At 49.7% G+C, this 17,270-nt stretch overlaps 1 protein-coding gene across 7 annotated transcripts in view; it reads left to right on the top strand.

Annotated features, from left to right (window-relative positions):
• The window catches only part of FYCO1 (FYVE and coiled-coil domain autophagy adaptor 1), a 113,456-nt gene extending 96,863 nt beyond the window's left edge, over positions 1 to 16,593 (top strand). For 6 of the 7 annotated variants that reach the window (XM_022573370.2, XM_089918028.1, XM_022573371.3 and 3 more), the window contains 3 exons: positions 3,449 to 3,659; positions 10,601 to 10,710; positions 12,706 to 16,593. In XM_022573370.2, the coding sequence (XP_022429078.1) occupies positions 3,449 to 3,659; positions 10,601 to 10,710; positions 12,706 to 12,781 (397 nt within the window). In that variant the 3' untranslated portion in view covers positions 12,782 to 16,593. Of the gene's footprint in view, positions 1 to 3,448; positions 3,660 to 10,600; positions 10,776 to 12,705 lie in introns of all 7 variants that reach the window. The other variant, XR_016394465.1, reaches the window with a different exon arrangement.
• The last annotated feature ends 677 nt before the right edge of the window (positions 16,594 to 17,270 follow it).

The raw sequence follows: 17,270 nt of genomic DNA, 5'->3' as shown, positions 1-17,270 counted from the left end.
GGGAGGAGGAACACCAGAGGAGGCCTGGCCTTCCGGTGTCCCAGCTGGAAAGCACCCCAGAGGCTCAGACTTGGCACCCATGGTGGTTTTCAAGTTTGTGCTTCTTTGTGTGTGTGTGTGTGCTGCTGCTTTTTCTTCCTTCCTCCCTTCCTTCCTCCCTCCCTCCCTCCCTCCCTCCCTCCCTCCCTTCCTTCCTTCCTTCCTTCCTTCCTTCCTTTCTTTTGTAAAATTTATATACAGTAAAGGTCCCCATTTGTAGTATACGGTGCTTGCATTTTGACAAGTAATACAGTGTAATCACCAGGCATCTGCCAGCCCCCACATCGAGCTCTGCCAGTGGCTTTACAGTCTCAGGCCTCAGCACCCAACCAGCTCCACTCCCAAGTCTGCCAAAGAGGAAACCTAGGTCCAGAAAAGAAAATTGACCGGAGTGAAGATATAGAACAGTTCCATCACCCCGAAAAGCTCCCCTGTCCTTTTATACTCATCCTTCCCCCACCCCTATGTCCTGTGTTCTTCCTTTTTGAAAATAACTTTATTTTCTTATTGTAAGAAAATTTTGCTTGTAGAAAATCAGGAAACAGAGATAAGCAAACCACTTTGGATATAGCCTGCCAGTCTTGTTTATACTAATATACCTAATTTTTCAACGTAAACAAATATCCTACATCTTATTTCACAGTCTTTTTAAACTTAATATTGCATGAGTATTTCCCCATATCATTCTTTTTCTCCAGTGTTGTAACGAATGGCTGCGTGATTGCATTATGGTCATTGAGTAGATTCAGTCACTCATTCACAGATATTTATCCAGCACCTACTATGTGCTAGATACTCTTCTAGGTCCTTAGAGCACATCAGTGAACAAAGCAGACAAAGATTCCTGCCCTCATGTTCACTTTACATTCCAGCAGGGGTGACAGACAATAAACATCAGTAAATAAGTAAATTATATAGTATGTTACAAGGTGGTGCTTGCTTTGGAAAAGAAACAAAGAGTAGGGTTGGGGGGAGGGGTTGCAATTTTATTTTTTCTTAATTGTTTTAATTAGTTATCTATTTTATACATATTAGTGTATATATGTCAATCCCAATCTCCCAGTTCATCCCACCACCACTACCATCACCACCACCCCATGCCTGCTTTTCCCCCTTGGTGTCCATACGTTTGTGGGGTTGCAATTTTAAATAGAAAACGCTAAGAAGGTAAGACTTGAAGGAGTTTTCATGCAGATATGTGAGGGACAGCATTCAGGCAGAAGGAACAGCCAGTGCAAAGGCCCTGGGGCAGGATGGTGTCTGGTGTATTTAAGGAATAGGGATAGGGTCAGTGTGACTGAAGCAGAAAGAGGGAAGGAGACTGGGTCAGAGAGGGAACAGGGCCCACGTCACATCAGGCCTTCTTGGCCATTGTAAGGACCTTGGCTTTTAATCTGAGGGGAATGGGAGCTTTAAAATTAGATTTGGAACAGAAGTGTGACTTAATATAATTTACATTATAAAAGGAGTCACTCTAGTTGCCATGTGGAGAATGACTATGAAGGGACAGAAGTAGGGAGACCAGTTGAATTTACATTTATGATGTGAGTCTTATGGACAACAGACTTCTTTTATTTAAGATTATATTTGAGCAGAGATGGCAAACCCTTGATTTCTTTTTATTAGCATCTCCTTTGGTGAGACCGAGTATTGTCCTCTCACTGAACAGATGAGGTCTAGAAAGGTAAAAAAGATTAAAGGCGCAATCCAAGTAACTCGGTGCAAGGGGAGAATTCTAGAATGTAAAATTATGAAATGACCCAGCATTAGTGGGGCACCCTGTCAGAGTAAGTAATGCAGCAAGATTTCCATGTTGTAAGAGACCTCTTTCCAAAATGGACCCTTCTGCCTACTTGCAGATTCTTGAAAATTGTAAATATTGGACAAGACCTTTTTTTACTATAATTAGCAATAAAGCTTAAATTAACACCTGGGAAAATGGTCCATGGAATTAAATTTTTACACAGGTGAATGACCTGTATCAGAGCTGTTTCTTAGAGCATTTTGGTTTTCTAATCATTGATTAGTCTTCTCATTTGCAAAGCTTGGGGAGTATTCCCATCCACCTCTACGACTTTGGAGCCAACAGAATTCTTAGCACCACCACTTATTTGCTGTGCAGTCTTGGGCAAGTTACCTACCCTCTCTGAGTTTTGGTTTCCACCCCTGTGTTAAAGGGGACAGTAATATTTTTGTCCATGAAAGGCAGTTTGGTGTAGTAAAAAGGCAATGGCTTTGGATCAGACCTGTATGGACCTGGATAGAGTTGCTTAGTCTTTTTGAATCTTAGCTTCCTCGTGTGTAGACGGGAGCATCATGCTTCCTCACATAGCCCTTGTGACAACACCCGAAGCTGGCGAGCAGAGTTAGCCCTTGCACAGTTGAGGAGAGGAGATGGGACCATCCAGGGCCGCACACTCCTGAGCTGCAGCCCCGCACTGGAGGCCCAGCCCTCGTGGCCCTCGCTCACCTGCTGCCTCCGGATTTGCTGGGCAGGAGGAGGCACCACTTAATCAGGGAGACTTTGCCCTTCGGCACAGGTTCATCTTCTAACGTAACTGTCACTCCCGCCAGAGGCAGGCGTGATTGTCCCTGTCTGCAGGTGAGGAACCTGAGGGTGACGTGAGGGTGAGCCCTGCGGCAGATGAGAAGCGAGGCAGGTACCAGCACCGGGTTCTCTGGGTCCTGCAGAGAAACTCACTGTCCCTAAACCCTTTAAACTTTTGGAACTGGCTCTTAATCCAGCTAATGAGAGTTAGAATAGGGACACAGCCCCAAGAAGCCTGTCTCCCCAGGGCCGTCAGACTACCCTGCATTAAAGAGTGTGTGGTGTTTGCATTTATGAAAAGTCAGGGTGCCTGCTTGGAATTTTTTGACAGGCCCCGGATTTCCGCTGAAAAGAGGGATGACTGACCGAAAGGGCAGGAGGTTTCAAACAATGCGTGTGCTTACTTCTGGTGCTAATTAGGTAAAAGCGGGAGGCGAGGAACTGGAAGGAGGAAGGGGAGAGAAAGAGTGGACAGCTGAGCCGCAGGGCAGCTGCAGGAGAGCTGCAGAAAGCTGAGGCCTCGGCACGCGCTTCCCGTCCTTGAGCGGCACAGAGCGGCCCAGGCTGTCCTCTCAGTTCCAGCCGGCGCGGGCAAGGATTATCATCTGTATTTTTTACTTCTGTGTCCCCAGTGCCTAGAGCTATGCCAGGCACCTAGTAAGTGCTCAGGAAACATCTGATGGCATGAGCTGCACATCAAGAATTCTCCCATGTTTAAGCGTGTCAGTCATGGGGACCCAGGGCTTTTCCTCCCAAGAGCCTCCAGGGTTTCCAGTCACCTCGGAGTCACAGACAACCTGGCCAGTGGACTCAAACGCTTTCCCTGCTTTGATCAAGTCCCTCTCTGCATTCGTATTTTAGGATAAAATTACCCCTCACAGTGGAAGAGATCGCCAACTTCGGGGAGGGCAACAGGGAGCTGTTTGTGAGGTCCAGTACCTATAGCCTCATCCCCATCACTGTGGCCGAGGCAGGCCTCACCATCAGCTGGGTCTTCTCCTCCGACCCCAAGAGTATCTCCTTCAGTGTGGTGTACCGAGAGGCGGAGGACACGCCGCTGGATCAATGTAAGGTGAGGCCATCTCCCTGCCAGCGGGATTCCCCGGGCAGAGCTTGTCTGGGACGTTCTGAGAGGGACACAGAGAGACCAGAGTGGGAAAAACCCCTGGGCTGCATCATGCAGAGCGGGCAACACACCCGGGCTTGTCCAGCCTGGGGGAGGAGAGCTGTCTTCTAATGTCTGAAGGCCCACTCCTGGGTCAGCTTCAGACTGACCTTGGAATAGGTCAGTAGGTGAAACTGAAAGGAATACGTATGCGTGACTCAGTTTAAGGATCATTTCTTTAACAGAGCCATGCGGAGCAAGAACGGGTCACCATGGGAGGTGGGGACCAAGATCTTTGCTTCTGGTTATGAGCTTAGGGTGTTCAGCATCTCACCCTCAGAAAGGTCAGTAGAGGCTCATAGCCATTGTGTCACTTGGGTGGTTGGGCTGGAAATCTTCGTGGCAGATACCAGTTCATAAACTCCTAAGACATTCTAAACATGAGACATTGACAGTGGCCGGGACCATAGTTCTCAACCTTGGCCACACATTAGAAACACCTGGGAAGCTTTTGTTAAAATAAATTTATTTATTTATTTATTTATTTTTGGCTGTATTGGGTCTTCATTGCTGTGCGCATGCTTTCTCTAGTTGCGGTGAGCGGGGTCTACTCTTCATTGTGGTGCACGGGATTCTCATCGCAGTGGCTTCTCTTGTTGCAGAGCACGGGCTCTAGGCATGCGGGCTTCAGTAGTTGTGGCTCACAGGCTCAGTAGTTGTGGCACACAGGCTCAGTAGTTGTGGCTCACAGGCTCAGTAGTTGTGGCTCACAGGCTCTAGAGTGCAGGCTCAGTAGTTGTGGCTCACAGGCTTAGTTGCTCCGCGGCATGTGGGATCTTCCCGGACCAGGGCTCGAACCCATGTCCCCTGCATTGGCAGGCGGATTCTTAACCACTGCACCACCAGGGAAGCCCTGGGAAGCTTTTTAAAACACACTTCTGAGTCCACACCCCAGACCACTAAACCAGAATCTCTAAGGGGGATCCCCCCATCTAGGGGGATCTCTAGATGGTCCCAGTGGGCAATCAAGGTTGAGAGCCACTGGTTTAGCTCAAGGGGAAGAAGAGTAGAAAGGATGGAGTAGGATGCAGAGCACAGGACAATGAACAGGCCTCCGCGGGGGCTGATTCACTGTGGGCCGAGGAAGAGGGAGGGTCTGAATTCCACACCTGAATCTCTGCAGGGAGGGTGCCAGAGGATGATGGAGGGAGAGCTGGTTTGGGTGGAAGCACGAGTTCCATTTGAATTACTGTGAGTGGAAGGAATAGTGAGGACAGTCACACAGGCTGGATTGGAGCTCCGGGTAGATCCTAGACTTTTAATACAAAATCTCCATTTTCTAAGAATGAAGCTAGAGAGGAGCAATTTGAAGTTGTGTGAAAGAAGCCTTCTGTGAAGCCTCTGCGATGACATCCACTAGTCCCTCACGCTTGTGGTCCTCTGGGTGTCCTAAGGGGCTCGCAGTGAGGGCTGGGGAAGGCCCAGAGCCCCAGGAGGGCCAGGCTCAGGCATGCTGGGCACACAGGTCGCCGCTTCAGCTTCGGTATCCACATGGGGGACATGTGTCCATCTGTGTTTGCTCTCCTGCCATCCCTGTCCTGGTGGTATCTGCCTATTATAGAGATTGCTTTGTCATTTCTGTCCTCTTCAAATTCACTCCTTAAATTTAATTCTAGCCCCCCTGAGTTGGCCTTGATTATTGGAGTCTCATGCTCGTGCTTATTTAAAAACTGCTCTACCCCTCTTTTCCTTTTGGAGGCTCACAGTCACACCACACATGTAGCCTTGGAGCCCTTCCTTCCCAAGCGGTTCTGAACGTCCACCCGGGAGGTCCTGGGCTTGTGGTCGGAGAGTGGGTTCAGGCTCACTGCTGCCACCTGGGCACATGTCTCGGTCCATGAGGCAGGTCTTAGTCCCACCTTGCTGATGACGAAACTTGGGTGCAGAGCGGCCTCTGGGCAGTTGGTTGGGCAGCAGCTTAGGCAGCGTGCTTCTCAGCTCTGCACTAGCAACCAGCTGCACCACCTGGAACTCAGCACCAGCACCTTCGCTGTTCACCTCCTGTTCCCAGCACCCACCGAGCGCCTCGCACTGTGTCTGCGCACGTTAGATACTGGTGGATATTTGTGGGAGGGAGAGAGGGAGGTGACTGGATCCGGTCTCCACGCCTCTCTCCTTGCTCAGTCACTCACCAGCCTAATCCTCATGGCCCTGGGAGACCTGTGTGGTTCCTCCCAGGAATCAGGAGCTCAGGGACGCCCAGGAGCCATCCTCATCTCTGGCTCCCTTATTGCCTGAAGGATATGGTTGCCATTGTCTTTCCCACAGTGGACGCCAGGGGGCAGAAGGAACCCATCTGCAGGGTGGGTGAGAAGGGTGCTCAGGTGCTCCTCTGCCGTCACAGGCCCGACTGTCACCAGCCAGCTGTGGGGATGGCTGTTAGGTCTGCCTGAGGTCCCGTACAGACATCAACCTGGAGAACCTACGTCCAGGCTCACACCTTTAGCATCTATCCTGGGGACTCCCCGTATGATGCCCTGACCAGACTGGACCTTACTGGGAACAATGGGACATAGTGAAAATTGCAACACTCAGGTTTCATGATTGTGGAGGTTCAGGCATGAGGAGCTATGCTGTGTACTTGCACTCTGTTCACAACCATTTAGTGTACGCTGTATACTGGGCTCTGTAGGGCGGGCCCACTGGGGATAAAGAGAGAAGGAACAGCATGGGATCTGCCCTTGAGGAGCTCATGGTGTGATCAGAGAGAGACCTTATTAAAAAAACAACTGTGGGGGAAAAAAGAAAGAAAGAAACAACTGTGATTCCAGGTGGTGACTGTCATGGTGGGGTGGCACTTGGGAGTAGGGGGCAGGCACCTAACCTGGGGAGCAGTGATCGGGGCAGGAGACTCCTGGGCCAAACCAAGAAAAGCTGTGGGGAGGGGATGGCAGGGGGACATGGGTTAGAGGAAAAGCATACATGTGGAGGGAACAGCATGGAAGGCCATTCCCATCTCTAGGGGCATGTCAGACACTCCCACCCGGGACCACCCTCTCTCCAGAGGGACCTCCTCTATCAAGGCCATGCCTCGACACTGAGATTAGAGACTGTGACTTTGGGAAGCACTTGACGAAAGAAGCGGTGAATCAAGGACTTGAGGCTACCCATGTGCAGACTGCTGCCCTGAAGCCTGGGACAAATCAGGGAAGAAGACCTAGGCCCTGCCTTTCCCTTTGGCCAGAGAAGCTCAGAGGCCTGCCTGAGGCTACTGGGAGCAAGGACCCCAGACTTTATTTTTTAAACAGCTTTATTGAGGTATAATTTACACAGCATATAATTCACCCATTTAAAATGTGCAATTCACTGTTATTTCGGTATTATTCACAGAGTTGTGTAACCATCACCACTGTCTGATTTTAGATCATTTTCATCATCCCCCAAAACAAAAAGAAACCCAGTGCCCATTAGCAGTCACTCCCCAACCTGCACCCAGCAGCCACCAACCTACCTTCTGTCCTTACAGATTCCCGGTTCTGGACATTTCATGTGAATGGAATCATGCAATATGCGGCCTTTTGAGACTGACTTTTTCCATTTAACCTAGAACCCTGGCTCTGCACCAGGCCGCCAGGTCACTAGAGTCCCTCGAGAAAGCAGTAAAACCAACTTGGACTGTTTTGCAGACATATCACTTAAATCAGGTCATGGGCGCCCAAGCACTGGAGGCTGATGCGAGACGCCCCCAGAGCTCACACAAAAGAGACCTGTCTCACTCAGGGTTACGTGAGACCCCAGTCATCTCCTGTCACCTCTGCTGTACGGGCTTTGACACCAGAGCCTTCGTTAATCTCCCCTAGACGTTTTGATTGATTGATTTTAAAATCAGTCTTACAGATTTTGACCGTGGTAGAAAAAACAGCAGCTGGAATGAACCAAAAGTCCATAGAGTAGACTGTTTATGAAGAAATGAAGAGTATTATCTTACACGTGTCCTCTTCAGAGGACCTGCCTTAACAAGCTCTTGGGTTTTGCTTTGTAATCAAAGCAGTGTGTGGGAAGGTTGAGGTGCGGGGCACACAGGCGTCCCTGTGTAAACAGCAAGCCTTTCTCCCCAGCACTTCCTCCTACATGTGGTTGCTGAAGTATCTTAGGCCAGGCTCAGAATTTTTAGGTTATGCATCACGGGAACAGACCCAACCACCCAGCCTCCCAGGATTCTCAGTCCCCAGTGGAATTAGAATATTGTAGAACATTAATGGAACTTGATGAGATAAGAAGCAGCTGCCACAGAGCCCACGCATAGTAGGTCCTCATGCATCTTTGTCCCTTCCAGGCTTGTCTTGGGCCCGTCCTACTCCCTCACCACCACCAGCTTCCAGCCAGAGCACATGTACTGTGGTGTCAGGAACATACTGTGTGCTGTCTCTCTCTCCCATGCCTTTGGGATCTCCCTCTTGACTTCTCTTTGACCCGTATGTTATTTAGCTTCCAAATATTTTGGGATTTTCCAGGCAACTGCTTTTTTTTTTCTTACTTAATTCCATTGTCAGAAAATGCACTTTGTATAGTTTGAATCCTTTTAAATGTAAGTTTTGGGTTTTTTTTTTTTTAATGGCCTAGAATATGGCCTACCTGGTGAATGTTTCAAGTACACTTGAAAAGCATGTGTGTTCTGCTCTTGTTGGGTGGAGTGTTCTATACGTATCAGTTAGATCAAGTCAGTTGATAGTGTTCTTCTATTTCCTTACTGAGTTCCTGTCTACTTATTTCATCAATTATTGAGGGACATTAAAATATCCAGCTATAATTATGAATTTATTCTATTTCTCCTTGTAACTCTACCACTTTTTGCTTCATATGTGTTGAAGCTCTGTCATTAGGGGCATAAATGTTTAGGATTGTTTTGTCCCCTTGATGAAATTGACATCTTTATCATTATGAAACTGTCCCTGGCCACATTCTTTGATGTAAAAATCTACTTTGATATTAATATAGTCAATCCCTCTTTCTTTTGACTAGTGTTAACATGGTATATCTTCTTACATCCTTTTAACTTCTTTGTATCTTTACATTTAAATTGTATTTCTTGTAGGCATGATGGGGTTGGGGCTTGCTTTTATCCAACCTGATAATACATGCCTTTCAATTGGGATGTTTAGCCTACTTACATTTAATGTGATTGTCAATAAGGTTAGGTTTGAGTCTCTCATCTTACTGTTTTTTATTTGTTCCATCTGCTTGTTGTTCTCTTTTCCTCTCAAAGCAGTAAACTAGGGCAATTGCAGGGCTCACCTTGTTCTCTCACAGATCACTGTCCATCACTGCCTGATGTACAGCGTCTTAAAAACTCTTTTGTATATTTTGTTGGTTTTGGTTGTTACTTGAGAGGGTAAATCTTAGCCATTCTCCCATGCTTTTGAATATGTTGTCCCTGCTGCCTGGAGCTGCCAGACCTCCCTATAACTAGCTAAGTTGTCCAAGCTCAGTGTTGCCTCTTCCAGGAAGTCTTCCCTGATTCTGCCTCTCCTCCCTCCCACCCAGAGGCTGGGATAGGCACCCCTCCCTGGTAGACCCCTCGTGACAGTCTCACCCAACATAATTGAATGTTTTTTTATCTGTTGTCACCATTAAACCACAAGATTCTTAAGGGCAGCAGAGCCTTTTGTGGGAACTTACTTCACTTTGGGAACTTTGTGGGCACCATGTAGTGTTTCAGGAAACAGCTGTATTCAAGTTTGAGTTGAAAAAGTAACCACATCTTTATAACTATTTTGGATCCAGTCATTTTGCACAGGTTGAAAAATGTTTAATAGGAAAAAATTAAAACTAAATTTAACAAGAATTGAATTTCCAAAAAAGGAGCAACATTTAATTTTGTAGAGAATAAAGATTTTTACATTGTGGGGCAGCTCACCACCTTAGGAACCCGTTGCTAAGATGTTACATGGTCTGCGTGACCATTTATGTGTAGTCAAAAATGGGAGGCTTATAGATGCTTAATGAGAAAAGACCCTCTAAGACCCCTTAGAGGGTCTTGTCTCTAAGTGCTTGTCCCTTCAAAAAAATGTTTTTAATTTTGGTTGGCTCTTGTGTTAATTCCTGTCATATCTTCAATTTTAAAGTATCTTAGCTGGCTAACAGGTTGAAGATTCTGCCCATGGGAAAGAGGTTGGCCATCGATAGACCCCAGCCCTGGCCCTGTCCAGCACACAGCATTTGCTCAGATTTGGCCTCTGACAGTGAGGCCCTTAGAAAATAAATGTCTCCTGGGATTAATTTCTCATTCTCAGAGGAGATAGAGAGGAAGCAGGAGACTTGGAAAGATGAAAGGGCTCTGAGGCATATGGACCGACTGGGGCCAAGTGAGAAGCCACGGGTGGAGCCGGGGGTGGTCAGCCTGGAGGAAAGTGGGCCCAGCAGCTTCACAAAGTGCTCGAGAGATGTGGAAAGAGGGCTCGGCCTGTCCTGTGAGACCCCCAAGGGTAGCAGCACCTGCGCAAAGGAAAGAGCCAGGCAGGATTTCACCTAGAATAAGCCTCATCTTCCTGAAGCCAGAAGGGGGCTGCTCCTCTGGATGGTGGAGCGTTCTGGCACTGGCCATGGTCAGAGGAGGCTGGAGGACCATTCTTTTGGGATGCTGACCAATTCATGATTCTGGATGAAACTCGTGTCTACAGCCTCCCCACTATCTCAAGTTATCGACCCACCCAGGGCATGTGGAAGGTACCCCACCGATCCTGGGGGCTGATCTCAGCCCCAACCCTGCTCAGCTGTGACCTTAGACGAGGCAGGCACTCAGCTTCCCTGGGCCCCAGTTTCCTTCCCCAAGATACAGAGTCTGCCCAGAGGATCCATGGTGCCCTCTCAGCTTCTGTTTCACTTTTCCTATCTGCTTTGTCTCCCAGGTGCTCATTCCCACAACCCGATGCAATTCCCACAAGGAGAACATCCAGGGCCAGCTCAAGGTCCGCACACCAGGCATCTACATGCTCATCTTCGACAACACCTTTTCCAGGTAGGGGCCACCTCATTCATCAGCATCCAGAGGAATCCACCTGGCACCTGGTCCCAAGAACAGAGGTGGATGTTTAAAAGAAGTTATTTAATTATTAGTAGCTTATCATCAGTAGTTCTTTGATTTTAGACCTATGCTTTGGTGTTCCAGTGTCTGTTATAGGTAACACACAGGCTAATACTTACAGACCCTCGCCACATGGCAGGTGTGTTCCCCGCCCTCCGCTCTTACTTACTCACTTCAGCCCCACATCAGCCTCATGCAATAGGGACTGTCTTTCTCCTTGTGTTACTACTAAGGGACTGAGGACCAGAAGGATAGAAGAGTGACAATCCCAAGTCACACAGCTGGTGGTGGAGCTGGATTTGAACCCAGGTGGCCAGGCTGCAGGCTCTAGGCTCTTACCCGGGACGCTCTTCTGCCTCTCTGCTGTCCAGATTCCCACTGCCCAGACCAGAGAAGAGCCCAGTAAATATAGTGGAAGGATTAGGTGGATGGATGGATGGATGTATGAGAGAGAAGCGAAGGAATGAAGGCTAAAGTTTGAGACCAGAGCTGTGAGGACCAGAGCTGTGAGGTGAGGCCCCTGGGCCCTCCTGTCATGGGAGTGGAGCAGCAGGTACCATCTTTGGGAAGCACTGTTTCAAAGCACCAGATGCAGATCCAGGAGTGTAGGGCTTGGGGGGCAGGAGGATGGGGATGTAGGGAGATAAGGCTGGAGGGGCAGCCAAGAAAGGAAGTAGGATAGAGGACCACCATTGGTTGAGCATCTGCTGTGAGCCAGGGGCCTACGTCATGGAGACGTGAGACAGGTTGCTGGGCACCTGTCCCTTTTATGTCTTCTGCTTCAGCGTAAGCCCTTAATTGGGGCTTGCCTCTTTTATAAGACCTGTCTCGTCAGCATCCAGCCACATCCTCTCTGAGCGGGACCTTGAGCTAGCGGCCACATCCCTCCACATGGGCGCCCTTCCAAGCCCACTTAATAGGCTGGGAATAACTTAATAGGACACTCTAGGGGAAAGCTAGAGTGCCACCCCCTCACCACCTCCAGGCCTTGAACTCCCAGGGCTTGTGGCCATGGGCATCCACCAAGGGAGAGGTTAGAAGAATGGGCTTCCCACCTTGCCCCACTGCTGCCCCTCCCCCCAACCCCCCCCCATGAACATGAACACACCTTGAGTTAGCAGGACTCTCGGGCACAGGCCCAGCGTGTCCAGAGAGCTGCTTTCGGACTGGACGTGGGCCTCAGCCCCTCTGGGGCAGCAGTTAGGAGACTGGGTGGAGGCCAGCCAGGCACAGGCTCTGCTCTTCCCTCTGTGGGTTTTAGTTGAACCCCAGTTTCCTCTGAAGTGGCAGCCAGCATTTTTACTACCTCACAGAGCCCCACTGTGTGTTGACGGAGAGGCCGGTAGAGGCATGTTGAGGGCAGAGTGCAGCCCCAGGCTGGCCCCCAGTTGTCATTAGAAGCGGCCATGGTGCAGTGACACACTCTGGCCTTAATCCAATGAGGTCATCTCAGGGGCCGACTCGAGACATCCAAAGCATGGACGGCAAAATGGATTTCGATGCCCAGTCAGAATGAAATCCAGGCTCACTTCCACCGTATATGTCCTCTCCATGCCTGCTCCATTCACTTCCCCAGTGCAGTCCAGACCACCTAGACCCCGGAGACCCCCGGGACTGCTTCAGAGCAGCAAGGCAAGCGGGGGCGGGGCTTCACAGTGTGAGACCAAATGGGCCTTTCTGCACCCAAGCCCCAGGAAAGTCTGTGGCAGTGTCCCAAGACCCCTGATACTTTGCAGGGAGATGTCTCTGCTAGACGGACAGGAAGTGGGGGTGAGGGGGCCTGGAAGAGTCCACACATTCTGCAAGACGCCCCAGCCTCCGAGCAGAGGTCTCTGCACAAAGACTCGCCGTGCCAGGTCACTGCAGCTGCTGCCCCTCGGGCTTTTAGCCCTCAAGGTAACACCTCCTTTTCCATTTCTGTTTCCTCAGGTTTGTCTCCAAGAAAGTATTTTATCACTTAACGGTTGACCGGCCTGTGATCTACGATGGAAGTGATTTCCTGTAGCCTCAAGCACGTGGATGTTAATAGTTTCCCATTACCCACAGGAAACACTACTCTTCCTCTCCTGTCACATAAAGCACTTACAAAACCCAAAAAACAGAAACCAGCTGCTCTGAAGCTATCAAGATCCACTGTGCAGCGGGCCCTTGGCTGCCCTTGGAGCTGGGTTCCTCGTACTCAGCACCATGCACGTCACTCTTAGCCCTGTGGCTTCTAAGGGCTCAAGCAACGTTTTCATTGTCCTCACACCCAGAGGGACACTATGCCAAAGTTTTAAACACTCAGGAGACCATTGGCCTCTCCTGGGGGCACAGTTGGTTCCAGGCCTCCTGTGGAGAGTTTCCCAGGCAAGAGAGGATCCCACCTTCTGCTCAGGGAGAGACATGGCCCCCCTGTGCCCAGCCTGGGGCCACGCATCATGGGTGACCATGAGCTGGGATGCCCTGGCCAGACCCTGTGAGGCCCTCGAGTCCTCCCAGGAAAAGGAGGTCGGGGCACCCAGGGGCCCGCCCAAGATCCCAACCAGCCTCCTCCATCATGCTCCTGTCCCTTCCTGCCCCGTGAGTCCAGGGCTGCTCCAGAACTCAGCCATTTCAGAGGGTCCTCCAGCTGCACTTGCCTCCTGGCCCTTCTGTCTGGGCAATTCTGTCCTCAAGCAAAGCCCTTCACTCAGCCAGACCTCTCAACAGCTCAAAACATCACCCTAAGAATCAGAATTGAAGCTAATCCAGGAAACAGAACCCACCTACTGAGGGCCTGCAGTGCTGTCTGTGTACGGACGGCCAGAGCCCAGATGCTGGGTAATGTCAACGCCATGACCAAAACGCAGGGTTGTGCATCAGCCTATAGGGCTCCTTAGCTGACAGCCTGTCTTTGTTTATATCAGTAAGAGCTTCTGCCTCACCTGCAGATATGTTTACGAAAGATCATAAATCAGGGTAGGAACCACTTTTAAAAATTGGGGCTTCTTAACAAAAGTCTTTGGTAACTCAAGCGTAAACAGGCATAATTCATGAATCTGCTCTTTGCACACCTCTTGATCCCCCCTCCCCACCTACCAGATTCCCTACACCCCATTTGCCCACTTCCTGCTGCTCAGCCTGCACCTGACACCTGTGAGCTGCGTCCCTCTGGGGCAAATGAATCCTCTGTCCTTTTCCAGGACGAGAGAAGGAGATAGTCTTCCTGTTCTCTGTGGCCCTCTTCTCCCACCACAGAGGGCTCACCTTTGACGGCCTTTTTGTGCCCTGTTCACAGGGCAGTCAGGTCCCAGGTACTTTTCACAGTGAGTAGAACATCTGACAAAGCAGCCCACCTTGGCTGGGGACAAGGGAGAGGGCGCCGGGCAGGGTGACTGTGGGTCTGAGTGTTGGGCCCAGCCAGCCCTCCAGCTAGCCTGGTGACTAAGGCAAGCCACACCACCTCGAAGCTTTATCTCGTGGTTCACAAGCCTGGTCTGACCAGTTCTGAGAGCTGGAGAATGGGTCAGGAACCCCAGGCCAAGTTCAGCTCAGACCCCACACCCACCATGCACCAGCAGAGAGGACTCGTGGGGCAGGGGCAGGAGGAAATGACTTTGGCGATGGATTTAGAGCTTTGATTTAAACAGGAGACTTAGGCACTCCCAGTCACTTTAAGTGGGGTTTGGGACATGGCGAACAGAACCTTCCAGAGAGATTAGCGCAGAGAAAAGCTGGACCTCTTGTGCTGTCTTTCCTGGGAGCAGCCGCCTGTGGCAGAAAGCCACGTCTCTAGCATCTCCTCGAGCAAGGTCCTGACAGTGCTCAGCACCAAAACGGAAATAGCCAGGCCCCCAGAGACTTCCTAGCCTCGTGCTTGTCCTCACAGGGTGCCACACAGCCTAAAGGTTGTTCCAGGGCAAATTACCCTGTCTTTAAAGCCACCCACCCTCTTGGATAATCAGGTGTAGCTAGTCCACCACATGAGAGAAACTAACAAAAGAACCCAGAGCAGTCTGGGATCTTGGTTTGAGTGCTTAGCTTTCCCAGGATACCGTGGAGACTGGCCAAGCTGATGGCCTTCTGCTGGTATCACCACTGTCACCTGCAGCTAGAACCAGCGTTTCGAGAGTAGCTGATGTGTTTCCTGCGAAAGGCCTGGAACATTCCATCTGAGGCTGATTCTGAACCTCCGTCACTCAGCCCAACTGTAGCTTAAAAAATCACTTGGCTCTTCTGAAGCCAACCCAGAGCCACTCCTGCAGGAGAGCGTGGGCCCCTAGTGGCACCACAACAAAAGGTGACTGCAGCTGTGCAAAAAGACCTTTGCTGTGTTCAGAGAACTGCCCCCCGACCCCCGGTCACACCCCGCTTCTGCAGCATATTTATTTTCTGTGTTGAATGGACTCTTGTCCTTTGTTCCTTTGCTGTGTGAGCTCAGGTTTGCTGTGCACTATGCGGCTAGAGAATATGTATGGCTGCAGGTATGCTTGCAGCCATATTTAGGTATGGCTTCTATAAATAGCTTTCTTATTTTAAACAGGTTCCCAATTTTACTGAGGCTTTGGGGTTGCAGTATTTTTTTTTTTTTAATGCAAACGACAGTGAAAGACAGCTATTGAAAGTGGTGGCTCCACCCAGTAGACTGAATTACACTAGAAGTCAAGAAGAAGAAAACATCCTTGGGGTCTCAGATCACTATTTAAAAACAAAAACAAAACCCCAGCAGCCCCTTGATGGCCCAGCTCTCTGAATAACCGTCACTCTTTAGTGTTGATACCAGCCACTTTGCTCACCACTGTCTCAGAAGCCACTGATCACCCTCACCCATGAACACAGCCTCTGTCAGGCACACTCATAAACCTCAAGGAAGGGCGTTTGGGAGAAAGCGTGGCCTCTGCAGAGCGCTTCTGGCTGGAGCCCACCTACTCCAGGTCTACTGGACCAAGAGCAGGCAAGGAAATTCTCAAGCAGGAATCTGGAACTGAAACACCACATAGGGTTTAGAAAGTAGACATGAAAAGCCACACTATGTAGTTCAGAAATAGGATGGTTTTTCTGGCAGTTCTCAGTTGTCACTCGCCTTCGGTGGTGAAGTCATTCCAGACTCACATGAAAAGAAATCCCCATTTGGGGATGAAATCTCAATCTTTTATGATACTGGTTAGATGTCCACTGACATGGTTTTATAGGAGTTTCAATCTCAGAAGCCCCCCTTGGTGACTACATGGGAGAATCCCATCCTTGACTCAGAGGCTTTGAGAATCAGCAGAGCCACCATCTGTGATGCTCAGAACCAAGGGTTGCCCAGAGACTGGAGTCAGCCATCCACATTTACAAAATGCTTACCTGAAATGTACTTTTCAGTGGAACCTTGGGTAAGTTTCTCTCTTTTCATTGTGCTTCTTCCAAGGAAACAGGAAAGACTGAGTTAATGCCTTTTCTCTCTTAAGCACTTTTTCAAAATAATAAAGTACATCTTTAAATTTGGGGAGGCATTTCTGATAAAAAGGCTTCCTTAGAACCTTAGGACAAGTGTTATCCAGAGATGATCCTGCCCCTGGCGGCTGCAGAGCAACAGTGAAGCCTCAGTTGGATGGCTTCCAAATCGGAATTGCACTTTAATTGACTAATCCTCAGTTCTTGCAGCCTTATGGGATAGCGGGTCTGGAAACCCATCGCATTCTTATCTGCCAAAGAATTACCCAGAAGCACATCAAGTGTCAACACTCTACCTGCACAGCAGGGGTGATGATCTTTGTATCCTAAAACATACTCCTTATAGCATCTGCTGCACCATTTGGGAATGTCTTTATTTTTAACCTCAGGATTTAAATAAACACTATGTCATTGACAGTAGTGTCATCTTTCATTCTGTTGAGACATAAGGCAAGCGATGAAGTTGCCCACAGCAGAGTCAGGGTCGAGCTGCCCTTCTGGGACACGTCTTGTACCATGACTTTTCAAAAGGGCCTGAGCCAGCAGCTGCCCTGAACAGTTGCCACATGGCCTGATATCTGGACCCACGGTCTGCTCTGAGGCCTGTGTTCAGGCCTGCCTGAGCCATTGCAATGCACCAACCCACTGCCCTCTGCCAGATGAGCTTTTGCTTTCAGCAAAATTCCGCAGCCCTCCCCTGGTCCTCAAAGAGCACACTGAGCAAAGAGCGATCTGATTTACCAGCATAATGGGGTGGGGGAGGAGGTCACGGTGACCTAAAACCACAGTTAGTGAATCTGGATATAAATCTGGGCAAGACTGCCAGCACGAGGCAGTACAGAGGATGAGCAAAGAGCCTGGACACAGGCCCCGAGGTGCATGTCCCAGTCACTCCACCGGGCAGATTGAGCTCGGGCTGGGCAGTCCATCTGCACTCACCTTTCCTGAGTGCCTTGTGCCCCACAGAGCCCCTCCCAGTCCCCCTTCCCTCCACCTCCCTCCAACCCTCCCCCTGCCCCCCAGATTCTCCTGTGGCCTCATCTTTCATCAGTTACTCAGGAATAAGTTACTTTCCATAATCGGATTGTTCCCAC

This window comes from Delphinapterus leucas, chromosome 10 (assembly GCF_059928025.1).
Source record: "Delphinapterus leucas isolate spDelLeu-1000000601 "Yukka" chromosome 10, BTC_Dleu_Yukka2, whole genome shotgun sequence".
Taxonomy (NCBI): domain Eukaryota; kingdom Metazoa; phylum Chordata; class Mammalia; order Artiodactyla; family Monodontidae; genus Delphinapterus; species Delphinapterus leucas.
The sequence above is the reverse complement of the archived record's forward strand: the minus strand, read 5'-3'. Positions and strand labels throughout refer to the sequence as shown.